The sequence below is a fragment of the Phocoena phocoena genome, chromosome 19, assembly GCF_963924675.1.
Source record: "Phocoena phocoena chromosome 19, mPhoPho1.1, whole genome shotgun sequence".
Classification (NCBI taxonomy): Eukaryota; Metazoa; Chordata; class Mammalia; order Artiodactyla; family Phocoenidae; genus Phocoena; species Phocoena phocoena.
The window spans coordinates 41,779,280-41,792,194 of record NC_089237.1 but is presented as its reverse complement, the minus strand read 5'-3'; the positions used below and the strand labels follow the sequence as shown (position 1 = coordinate 41,792,194).

General features: G+C 41.9%; 1 protein-coding gene across 1 annotated transcript in view; it reads right to left on the bottom strand.

Moving 5' to 3' along the window:
- The window catches only part of MYO1D (myosin ID), a 341,349-nt gene that overhangs the window by 124,321 nt on the left and 204,113 nt on the right, over window positions 1-12,915 (bottom strand). The window contains exon 20 of the mRNA XM_065896475.1: window positions 10,161-10,274. Within this exon, the coding sequence (XP_065752547.1) occupies window positions 10,161-10,274 (114 nt within the window). The remainder of the gene's footprint in view (window positions 1-10,160; window positions 10,275-12,915) is intronic.

The window sequence follows — 12,915 nt, the reverse complement described above, 5'->3', positions numbered from 1 at the left end:
GGTATAATCTGAAGTATGTGGAAGTGTACTATTGAAACAAAATTAACATCTCCTGATTTAACTTCCAGTTTATAGGAAATACAGGGACTAGGAGAGTAAGTTACATGAACCATGAGGAAACAATCAGACAAATCCAGACGAGACCAGTGCTGGACTCTTTAAAAACTCAGTGTCAGACTTGAGGATACGGGGAGGGGGAAGGGTAAGCTGTGACAAAGTGAGAGAGTGGCATGGACATATATACACTACCAAACGTAAAATAGATAGCTAGTGGGAAGCAGCCGCATAGCACAGGGAGATCAGCTTGGTGCTTTGTGACCACCTAGAGGGGTGGGATAGGGAGGGTGGGAGGGAGGGAGATGCAAGAGGGAAGAGATATGGGGATAGATGTATATGTATAACTGATTCACTTTGTTATAAAGCAGAAACTAACACACCATTGTAAAGCAATTATACTCCAATAAAGATGTTTTAAAAATACATAAATAAATAAATAGGGCTTCCCTGGTGGCACAGTGGTTGAGAGTCCGCCTGCCGATGCAGGGGACACGGGTTCGTGCCCCGGTCCGGGAAGATCCCACATGCCGCGGAGCGGCTGGGCCCATGAGCCATGGCCGCTGAGCCTGCGCGTCCGGAGCCTGTGCTCCCCAACGGGAGAGGCCACAACAGTGAGAGGCCCGCGTACCGCAAAAAAAATAAATAAAAATAAATAAATAAATAAATAAATAAATAAAGTATTGTCCCTTAAAAAAAAACAAAAAACAACTCAACGTCATACATACCAAGTGTTAGTGAGGATGTGGAGAAACCAGAAGTCTCATACTGAAGGGAAGGTAAAATGGAGCATCCACTTTGGAAAACAGTTTGCTAGTTTCTTACAAAGGTAAACAAATGCCATATGGAATAATTCCATTCATACATAGCCACCCACGAGAAATGAAAACACATGGTCATGTAAAGTCTCGTATGAGAACATACGTAGCAGCCAAATGTCCATCAACTGGTGAAGAGAGAAATGAAATATAGTAGATCCACGCAATGGAATATTACTCAGCAGTGAAACAAAAGGACCAGTGATATATGGACATGGATGAACCTCAAAAACATTATGCTGAGTAAAGGAAGCCAGACACAAAACAATATCTACTGTTTAATTCTGTGCGCATGAAATTTCTAGAAAAGGTAAAAGTATAGAGACAGAAAGATCAGTGATTATCTAGGGCTGACGTTGGGAGTGGGGATTTACGGCAAATGAGCATGAGAGAACTTTCTGGAGTGACGGAAATGTTCCAAAACTGGAATTATGTCACGTTTGTACAACTGCATAAGCTTACTAAAAGTAACGGAACTGTACCTTACAATGGGTGAATTTTGGGGTAAGTACTCTAAATGTATTAGTTTGCCAGGGCTGCCATAACAAAGTACCAGACCAGGTAGCTTAAACAACAGAAATCTATTTCCTCACAGTTCTGGAGGCTGGAAGTCCGAGACCAAAGTGTGGTCAAGGCTGGGTCCTTCTGAGGCCTCTCTCCTTGCTTGCGGATGTCTGTCTCAACCTGTGTCCTCACATGATCTTTCCTCTGTATGTGTCTGTGTCCTAATCTCCTCTTCTTATAAGGACACCAGTCATAGTGGATCAGGGCCCACCCTAATGCTCTCATTTTAACCTAATTACCTCTTTAGAGATTCTGTCACCAAACACAGTCACATTCTGAAGTACTGGGGGTTAGGACTTCAACAAATGAATTTTGAAGGAATACATTTCAGCCTGTAACAGTAAATTATACCTCAGTAATGCTGTTTTAAAAAGTCACTATCATGAAAGAACGGGTGTGTGCGTAGAGATACAGTTTGGGACTAAAAGAGATGTAACTACCAAATTCAAAATATGAACCTAGATGGGATTTTAAAAAAATGGGTATAAAAGACATTCTTTGAACAACTGAGGAAATTTGAATACGAGTTGTATAACACATGATGGATAATGATTATGTGTTATATTAAATATTATGGAAATATTATTAATTTTCTTAGATATGAAAATGGTATTGTGGTTATGAAGGAGGATGTCCTTATTCTTAGGAGAATGCACACGGGAGCATTTCATTTTATTTTATTTTTGTGGTACGCGGGTCTCTCACCGCCGTGGCCCCTCCCGCTGCGGAGCACAGGCTCCGGACGCGCAGGCCCAGAGGCCACGGCTCACGGGTCCAGCCTGGGGTACGAACCTGCGTCCCCTGCATCGGCAGGCGGACTCTCAACCACGGTGCCACCAGGGAAGCCCCACACGGGAGCATTTTAGTGGTGAAGTGTCATGAGAGAGAGAAAACAAATATGCCAAAAAGTAAATTAAATACCTAATCTAGGTGGAGGGCATATGGGTGCTCCCTGTAATATCCTTTCAACTTCTCTGTACATTTGAAAAATTTTATAATAAAAAGTCAGAAGAAGAGAATTAGCAGTGAACTCTGAAGGGGTAGAAGGTTCTAAAGGTTGGAAATACACTTATATCAAAGATTTCCTTTCCTTCCTGGCTAACTGAAGTAGAAAATATACTCTTCTAAAGCTCACACCCAGTTATAGCTTTCTATAAGTGAGAAGTGGTTAGTGTTTGTTTCTACTATTGATACGTAAAATCTAGAATAAAACATACCACAGATTTTAGAATTTTTAAAGGTTGGCAGGGAGGAGGCCAAGGAATATGGTTATAGCTCATTTAAGAGTAACAAATAGGTAAAGGCCTTTTTTTTAACATCTTCATCAGAGTATAATTGCTTTACAATGTTGTGTTAGTTTCTGCTGTATAACAAAGTGAATCAGCTATACGTATACATATATCCCCATATCCCCTCCCTCTTGTGTCTCCCTCCCTCCCACCCTCCCTATCCCACCCCTCTAGGTGGTCACAAAGCACCGAGCTGATCTCCCTGTGCTATGCGGCTGCTTCCCATAGCTGTCTATTCTACGTTTGGTAGTGTATATATGTCCATGCCTCTCTCTAACTTTGTCACAGCTCACCCTTCCCTCTCCCCGTGTCTCCAAGTCCATTCTCCACGGTAAAGACCTGTTTTAATAGGAGCAGCAAACTGGTGCCCTGTGGGCTGAATACGGCTTACAAGACGTGTTCTGTTTGGCTCACACGGCATTTAACAATCAGGAGATCTTACATATACTACAGACTTCAGCTTTTTTTCTAGGTGAATCCAAAGGTTTGGCATACTAGACTCTGGCGTGGTCACAATGGATTACAGTGGAGTGGTGGCTGCCCCTTGATGGGTGTGAACTTTATTCATTTCTGAAACTGACTGACTCCTAAAGGAATCTGACTTTTTGACAAAGAAAATGGGTGAACAGCAAGCTGTCTCTTCTGCTAGGATTGGCTTTACCAGCATCCCCAGCTCTCTTTTCCTTCATCTGGATATAGCTAACGAGAACATTATACTGGGAGGAGGGTGAAACTGAAGGGAGAGATTTTGGAAATTTATAATTTTAGAGTTCATAAAATCTTTGCCCAACAGTAATTAGAACTGTCTTTGGCACAAAGATAGACAATAAACCAATAGAACAGAGTAGAGAAACTAGGAAGAGACATATGGACACACTTGATTCAGGACAAATGTGGGATTGAAGAGCAATGGGGGAAAGATGGTCTTTTCAACTGTTTACCCATACGGGAAAAAAATAAACCCTGGGCTGTTGCCTCGCATATACACAAAAATCAATTCTAGGTGGACTGTAAGATGTCAATGTGAAAGGCACAGCGATAAAGCTTATAGGATACAGCAGATGAGAATATCTTCGCGACCTTGGGATAGGGAATGATTTCTTAAACAAAAATTAAAAAGCATCAACCTTAAAGGAAAAAACTGATAAACTATGTCAACATGAAAAATGTTGAAAGAATGAAAAGGCAAGTCCCAGAGCCGGAGAAGATATCTGCAACACATGTAACTGTCAATGGGCACACAGGCAGAATATAATCTTTTTTTTTTTTTTTGCGGTACGCAGGCCTCTCACTGTTGCGGCCTCTCCTGTTGCGGAGCACAGGTTCCAGATGCGCAGGCTCCGCGGCCATGGCACGGCATGTGGGATCTTCCCGGACCGGGACACGAACCCCTGTCTCCTGCATCGGCAGGCGGACTCCCAACCACTACGCCACCAGGGAAGCCCTTTTCTAATCTTTTTTTTTTTTTTTTTTGCGTCACAGGCAGAATATAAAAAGAACTCCTAGAAATCAATTTTTAAAAGACAGCCCAACAGAAAAACAGCAAGAGACTTGAACAGGCACTTCATAAAAGACATCCAAATGACCAATAACCACAAAGAAAGGGGCTCAACCTTATTAGTAATAAGGGAATTACAAAGAAAACCCACAACGTGTATCCGCCAATGGATGAATGGATAGAGATGTGGTAAACATTCACAATGCGATATTGTTCAGCCGTGAGAAGGAAGGAAATCCTGCCGTGTGCAACAACCTGGGTGAATCCTGAGGGCATTATAATGGAAATAAGTCAGACAGAGAAAGACAAATACTCTATCACTTATATGTAGAATCTAAAAATGATAAACTCGGAGGAACAGAGAGAGTGGTGGTTGCCAGGGGCTCAGGGGAGGGTGGGGAGAATGGGGAGATATTGGTCAGAGGGTACAAACTTCCAGATAGAAGATGAGTAAGTTCTTGGGGTCTATTATACAGCATGGCGATTACAGCTAATAATACAGTATTACATAACTTGAAAGTTGCCAAGTAATCAGATCTTCAATGTTCTCACTACAAAAAAAGAAATGGCCATTATGTGACGTGACGGAGGTGTTGCCTGATGTTATGGTGGTAATTGTACTGCAACAGACGAACGTATCAAATCAACACACTGTACACCTTAAACTTACACGATGTTATATGTCTGTTATATCTCAATTAAGCTAGAACCGTAACTACCACACATCTACCTACTGTTGAAATTCAGGACTGTCAGTATCTAGGGTTGGAGAGGAAATGGAGCAACTGGAACTTTCCCATTTTGCTGGGGTGGGGATGGGGCTTGTAAACCAGTATGACTACTTTGGAAAACTGGAACTATCTACTAAAATTCAACAGCAGTCTCACTCCTGGGCGTTTGTCCAACGAAAATGTACGCATCATAGAGACACCAAAAGACATGCACAAGGGTTATTTTAAAAATCTCAAATATCCATCAACATGTGAATGGATAAACCACCTGTGGTGTATTCTCACAAGGAAATGCTACAGCGTGATGAAAATGAGCAAACTAGAATTATATAAAGTAACGTGGCTGTTCTCGTAAACATAACGTTGAAAGAAACACAAAAAGGAACACACAGTGTTTGATTTCACTTACATTAAGTTCAAAAAGAGCAAACGTGTGCCTCTGAAAAGGAAGGAAGAGGTAGCGACTGCGAGAGGACACGTGGGGTTTTAATGACTTGTATCTTGATGTTGGGGATGGTTACACAGGTGAACTCACTTTGTGATAATTTGTCAAGCTGTACGCTTAAGATCTGGGCATTTTTCTGCGTGTAGGGCATACTTCAATAAGCAAGTGAAAATATCTGCCCAGATGTGAATAGCAGTAGAGCGTGTGCCACATGTCAATAAAATATTCCAAGGGTCTGCCAATCCAGTGCTCTCAGTTTTACTTAAATTACACCAAGTGCCCATTAAAGTTAAGCGCTTGGGGCACTTAGGTGCTGCTGCTTTATAGAAGTTCAATGAATTAGAGGATACAGACAATGATTTGGATGGGTACTTTTTATGGTGCATTAGGAAAGCGACAAATAGTGGTCCCATATTGCCCGGCTGGGAGCTGTAAAGAAACTGAGGAAATACTTTTCCGCTGAAAGCACAGGTTCGAAAACTGGCTAGACACATTGTCAAACTGCGGCATCAGCTGAATTCTTACCTATGGTGGTCATCCATGGGCGCAATTTAGGTCCTGCTTGACAAAGACCGGGATCCTGGCAAGTGGAATGGCGGTAGGTGGAAGAGTCCAAGGACCCAAGGATGCTTGATGAATGTAGCCTATTTGAAGCACTGCTCTCCCACTGACTCTTTCCCGCTAGGAAAACCTAATGACCCACCTCAGTAATCAGCAGGTCCAAATGTGGCTGGGGCCTAAGGACAGCGGTCAAAAATTGTAGAGGGAAGAGATCATTCACACCTCAAATGAACTGCAGTCGTTATCCGTGCTATGCTAGGAGAAGTCAGGCAAGACTATGCATAGATTTGCAAGTGCTTGACAAGGAGCTGAAGTACCAGTTTGGATCCTGCAGAACTGGTTGCTATGGGGAGGCCTCATCGGAGACACGGTGTTCAATGTTACCGCAGGATGAAACGCTAATGGTTTGTTGGGTTGGCTGACTCAGACCTAAGCCTAGCACTGGCCCAGGCCATCTGGCAAGAAAGGTAATTGTTAGTAAGAAGACACACAAGGAGAAGTAGAGACAGTGAATGGCAGAAACTTAGACCATCTTAAGCAACAGGTTGCTGAGGGGGCCACGGAATAATATGGCCCCTCAGAGCTGCCTTAAAACCTGAACAGCTTCCTGGGTTTCTGTGAGATTCCTTTCCCTTACTACCATGTGTATCCTTTAACAAAAACAAAGCAAAGCATTACTTGAGATAGTATATAGTCATATTGGGGCCCAGGGCAGGCTCCCAAATATGTCTCAGTGGCATATCGATTGTTTTGAATGAGTTACTTAAGAAACAACCAATGCAAGAAGGACACTTTGATGCTCCTCTCTATTTCTCTGAAACTAGGAAATAAACCTCTCATGTGAAAGGTACCTTCCCTGGGCTGGGAGGTAGAAAGACATCATTATCGTCAGAGACAGGGAATTCAGGTCTGAGAAGCCTGTATAAATAAACCTTGCTACTTCTTTACTAATTTACTACCCAAGCCCAATCATTGCTTAAATTCCTTATAATTATGCACCCGAACCTAAGTTTCTCTGTCCTGTCCGATCCTCACAAATTTATTGTTTCTTTATACACAAAGACATAAAAGTTACCTACTTTTGGTCACTCTCTGTGCATCGTTTTATGATCTCCTGTGCCCACAAAGCTAAGTTGGGTTTTCTCCTGTTAATCTGCCTCGTGTCAATTTTATTATTAGTCCAGCCACAGGAACTCGACAGGGACAGAGGGAAATTTCCCCCTCCCGCTAATACCAATCTCTTCCCTGGAGCCAGAAAAGTCCAACTAACACAGGAAAGGCACCAGGGCAGAAGGAGGAATGAAGAGCACAGAAGGGGAAGAGTAACTGTGGGATCCTCAGCTATATGTTTCCACTGATCACTCTCATTTCTGAAACCTTTCCAACTTGATTCTGAAACACAGTGTTCCCAAAGTTCTTTTCCTTCCTGGAATAATTCATAACCTTATGGAACTGAAGGGAAATTAGAGCTCATTCGGCACATTAGGAGAGGAGAAAATGGAGGTCCAGAAAGAAGAGATCTCCTTTTTATTCCATTTCCTTCAGCCACTCTCTTTTCCCCACCATTTAAGCATGGATGTTCTCAAATCAGCTGCCCCTTCTCCCTCTAGACTCATAATTTCAGCCTCCAATTATACATGCATCTGTCCGCTCTTAAATTTTTATCCTAAGTGCTGAATGCTACCCGCCGCTCCTTTACAATATTAGACGCCAGTGATCTATGGGGTATGTACTTACAAGTTTCACCAATACCCAAAACTCAATTTAGTTAAGATTGAAATCTTTCTCCTTCATCCCCTCCCAGCTTCTTCATTCCTGCTATTAGCAGTATCATTTTTAAAGGTTCCTTGTCTTAAACTTTGTTTGTAACTTCAAAACATTGCATACAAAAAGGATAAAGAATGAAATAACAAACACCCATGTCCCTATGATCCAGACAATATCTGGCTGTGTTTGCTTCAGACTGAACAACATTTTTATAGGTAGACACGGCTGGAAGTCCTGTGCCCCATTCAATCTGCTCCCTCCTAAGAGGGTAGTTCCTCCCCAAAGCAGGTCCCGAGACAAAGGCTGATGAGCCTCAGAATTGATTCGGGAGGTGCAGGTACACGGGCAAGGGAGTGGGGAGGTGGCTCAGGAAGGGAAAGCAGCCAGTAGGTCCCGTGACTAAGCAGCTAACACGGCGGTCAGCGCAGCTGATTCCTACAGAAAAGCTCCAGCAAATGCGTAAAACACACCTGAGAATCATTGTGACCGATGAATGGTGGGGATGGAGCATTTATACCCCACACCCACTAGTCATTTGGGTGGCTGGGGGTGGGTGGGCGTTTCCAGCCCTCTGTGGACTCTGGCAGCCTGAGGGAAGCCTTTCGACAAAGGTGTTGGCTGTCAGAAGTTAGGCTGTTGTGTACAAAAAAGGTAAGGGAATACAAGGGGAGGTGGGCAGAGTACCGACAGCATCTGTGATAGTGTGTATCCATCCTACTGACATCGTTTACCTTTACGAGTGTTAAACATTTAAAATTTTTTTTTAAAAATAAATTTATTTATTTATTTTTGGCTGTGTTGGGTCTTGCTGCGAGCAGGCTTTCTCTAGTTCCAGCAAGCAGGAGCTACTCTTAGTTGCAGTGAGCGGGCTTCTCATTGCAGCGGCTTCTCTTGTTGTGGAGCACGGGCTCTAGGCGCACGGGCTTCAGTAGTCGTGGCGCACGGGCTCAGCAGTTGTGGCTCGCGGGCTCTAGAGCGCAGGCTCAGTAGTTGTGGTGCGTGGGCTTAGTTGCTCCGTGGCAAAACATGGTTAATTTTTGTATAATATGATATTATTGATAACGCTGATGATGATAATGAGGACGAAGGGGAAGAGTGACTCTAAATATACACCAGTCAACATGAAAAAGGAAGGTAGTTTGGGAAAACAACTTTGGTTCAAAGACCTGGTTAACTACTTATCGAACTCGTATCACGTGCCTGATTGATTTCCCTTTAATAGAAAGTAAGGAAAAGAAATAAAGTACACTTTATTAGACTTTGACAAAACTTGGTTTTCTCCTGTATCTTCCTTCTTCTCCTTCGTCAAGACGGCAGGGTTATTAGGCTTAAACTGTGATGGCTATGTAAGATTACAAGTCTTTGCTAAGAAGACTACATACGATCAAAAATGTATTAGAACATCATCTCCTTCTTAGCTGCAATCCACTCGCCTTCCTACTGAAAGGGAGAAAGGTGTGTATGCATGTGTGTGTGGGGTGGGGCGACTGGGTGACGCAGACAAATCTCAGCCTCACCATCAGGTGACAGGCCTGCAGGGATGTTCTAAATTATTTAGCAAAGCCAGGAATAGTTTGTCTTCATTGAACCTCACAGCCAACAGGACTCCTGATTTAACGAAATAAAACTATAAAACAATATGTTTCCTATTCCCTTTTGCAGAGGCCAAAAGGATTTAAAACAATCTTCAAATAATACTCCTCATAGATCCCATGATTGGACAAACCCAGACCTCCCTCTTTAAGAACGAGCGGACAGAGGAAAGTCACCTGACACGTGGAAAGATCCAGCAGTCCAGGAAGATCTTTTTCAAGATCAGAACAAACAGTCACTCGTAAAGCAGACCCCGTACAGCAGGATAAAAAAAATTTTTTAAGTCTCAAATTGAAACTCAAGGAGGCACCCACCGAATTTCATATTTCAAATAAGGAATGATTACAGAATTTGAAAACCCCATGGAGATAGTGAATAACTAAGCGGGTTTCGATCAGAGGTAAAATATATTGGTGAAAATAACTTCTGGAAACAGCATACATTTTACATTTAAAAGAGAGGTAACGTTTTCATAAAGTAATTCCGTACTACTTCTCTACCTGATTCCATTTCCACGTAAAAACAAGGCTTATGAAAATCAATAGGAAAATACATTTCATGTCATAACATTTAAGTAGTGACTAGGATTAGTAATAAAGGTCACGTAGAATGCAGAGTCCTACACTTTAAAACAAAATGCCTTTGTGTTCTATTGGAGCCTTTGACCCTCCTTATAGAAAATCGTACTTTTGTAAAAAACATGAGATTGGCAGAAAATTTCAGGAATTCACAGACTCCCTAAAGCCCCAGAGGTTCTAGTGATCAGTCTGGTGACCCACTCGTGGTCTATGAACAGCAGGTTAAGAAGCCTTTATTCAGAGAGAAGCAGAGAACACTTACGTTGTATAGAGGGATAGTCTTCATCACTTTGTACTGCTTAGTGGGATCCATTTTATACAGGTGACGGTCAGTGACAAAAATTGCTCGATCTTCCACCTTACTAAAGCGATTCACCTGTAAGAAAACAAAATAATAAACCGTAACATATCACCGAGAATGAAATCAAATGATCTGTCAGGGAAACATCTAGGAGCAGAGGTGGCTGGCTGTGGAGCCAGATTCTGTAATAGATGTGCACCACCTATGACCACTCTCTGGATGCAACAGAGATGGAAAAGGAGTGTTTCCAGATTTGTGGAATTTTACAATGTAAATTTCACAAGTTTACCATCTAACAGGGAAAACAAGAAAAACACAGAAGAATTAAAGAACTAAAAACACGTAACCCAGACGTTATAATGAAAGTGAAAAGGCAACCCACAGAATAGGAGAAAATTTTGTAAATCATATATCTGAAGAGGAACTTTTACCTAGAATATATAAAGAATAGAATATACGTTGTATCTAGAGTATATAACTCAATAATAAAAAGACCCCCCCAAATTTTAAATGGGTAAAGAATTTGAAGAGACATTTCTCCAGAGAAGACATACAAATGGCTGTAAAAAACATGAAAAGATGCTTGACATCATTAGCCATCAGGAAAACGTAAGTCAGAACCACAGTGAGGTACCACCTCTCACCCACTAGGATGACAATAATAAAAAAGACAGTAACAAATGTTGGCCAGGATGTGGAGAAACTGGAACCCCCACTACCGGTCGGGGTCTAAAATGATGAAGTTGCTTTAGAAGACAGTCTGGCAGCTCCTTAAATGGTTAAACATAGAACTGCCATGTGACTCAGACATTCCACTCCTAAGTATATAAACAGGGGAATTGAAAACATATCCACACAAAATCTTGTGCCTGAATGTTCACAGCAGCCTTAATCATAATAGCTAAAAGGTAGAAACAACCTCAATACCTATCAACTGATGAATGAATAAATAAAATGTGATGTATCCATACAATGGAATATAATTTGGCAATAAAAAGAACAAAGTACTGATACATGCTATAACATGGATGAACCCTGAAAACATGCCAAGTGAAAGAAGAGAGTCACAAAGGACCATATGTTGTATGATTCCATTTATATGAAATGTCCAGAATAAGCAAATCTATAGAAACAGAGCATAGGTTAGTGGTTTCATAGGGCTGGGGGAGATGGGAGGTTTGGGGGGAAGACAGCTAAGGGGTGTGGGGTTTCTTTTTGGGTTAATGAAAACGTTTAGCAATTGGTTGTAGTGACGGATATATAGCTCTAAACACACTAAAACTGCATACTTTCAAATGGGGAACTGTATGTTAAGTGAATCATATCTCAATAAAGCTGTTAAAAAAAAAACCTATTTGAAACAACTCATTCTGTCCCTTTCCTAATGCACTGGGCAGGTATATTTCAGATTAAATTCCCTAAAACATGTTTATGAATCTACATGTTCTACATTAAATCTACTTACGTTAAGTGAAATAAGTCAGAGAGAGACAAATACTGTATGATATCACTTATATGTGGAATCTAAAAAATACAACAAATTAGTGAAGATAACAAAAAGAAGCAGACTCACAGATATAGAGAACAAACTAGTGGTTACCAGTGAGAGACGGGAGGGGTAGTATAAGGGTAGGGGAATAAGAGGTACAAACTATTCGGTATAAAATAAGCTACAAGGATATATTGTACAACGTGGGAAATATAGCCAATATTTTGTAATAACTATAAATGGAGTATAACCTTTATAATTGTGAATCACTACACTGTACAGCTGTAACATACAAAATAAAAAAGATCAAACATTCAAAAACAGATAGTGCCTTCCTATTGCATATAACATAAATAATTTCCTCATTATTATTACTCTCCATAAAAAGAATGCACCATATGAGAAGGCAGTAAGTGCCCACACAGGAAGGATTCAGCGTAAGCTAAATAGACATCTGATGTGGGTGCGGTGGAAGGGAAGGGCTTTAAATAGGAAGTCTAAGGATCTCCAAGGTACCCTGCCACTCAGATTCTATGATTCCTTTATCTGACTTTCAAGAGTTTTCCTATCTGCCACTATTCTACTTATTTGACTTTACATATTTCTTCAAGGGCTCTGGCTCCTTTATGACAGGTTTCCTCATGTCATGCTCTCTCTTAACTGTTTATGATTTTCTACTCCCTCGTTTTTCTCTTTATCCATGTATATGTCAAGATAATGCTCAATTTCTCATTCTATTATAAAACTTCTTCAATTCCTCTAGTAAAAAATGATCATTCTGGGCTTCCCTGGTGGCGCAGTGGTTGGGGGTCTGCCTGCTGGTGTGGGGGACACGGGTTTGGGCCCTGCTCTGGGAGGATCCCGCATGCTATGGAGCGACTGGGCCCGTGAGCCACGGCTGCTGAGCCTGCGCGTCTGGAGCCTGTGCTCCACAACAAGAGAGGCCGCGATAGTGAGGCTCACGGGCCTAGCCGCTCCGCGGCATGTCGGATCTTCCCGGACCGGGGCACGAACCCGTGTCCCATGCATCAGCAGGCGGACTCTCAACCACTGTGCCACCAGGGAAGCCCCAGTCTAAGTGCTTTTGCTAAAGGAAAACACTGGCTACATCACTGCTCTTCGCTTGTGGAAAATGATAGGGAGGAAGGTTGGCCGATGCTTATAAAACCAAGACAATTGAGTTACATCTATCCTTAGTCTCTTAGAAAGCAGAAGTTCTCACTTAAT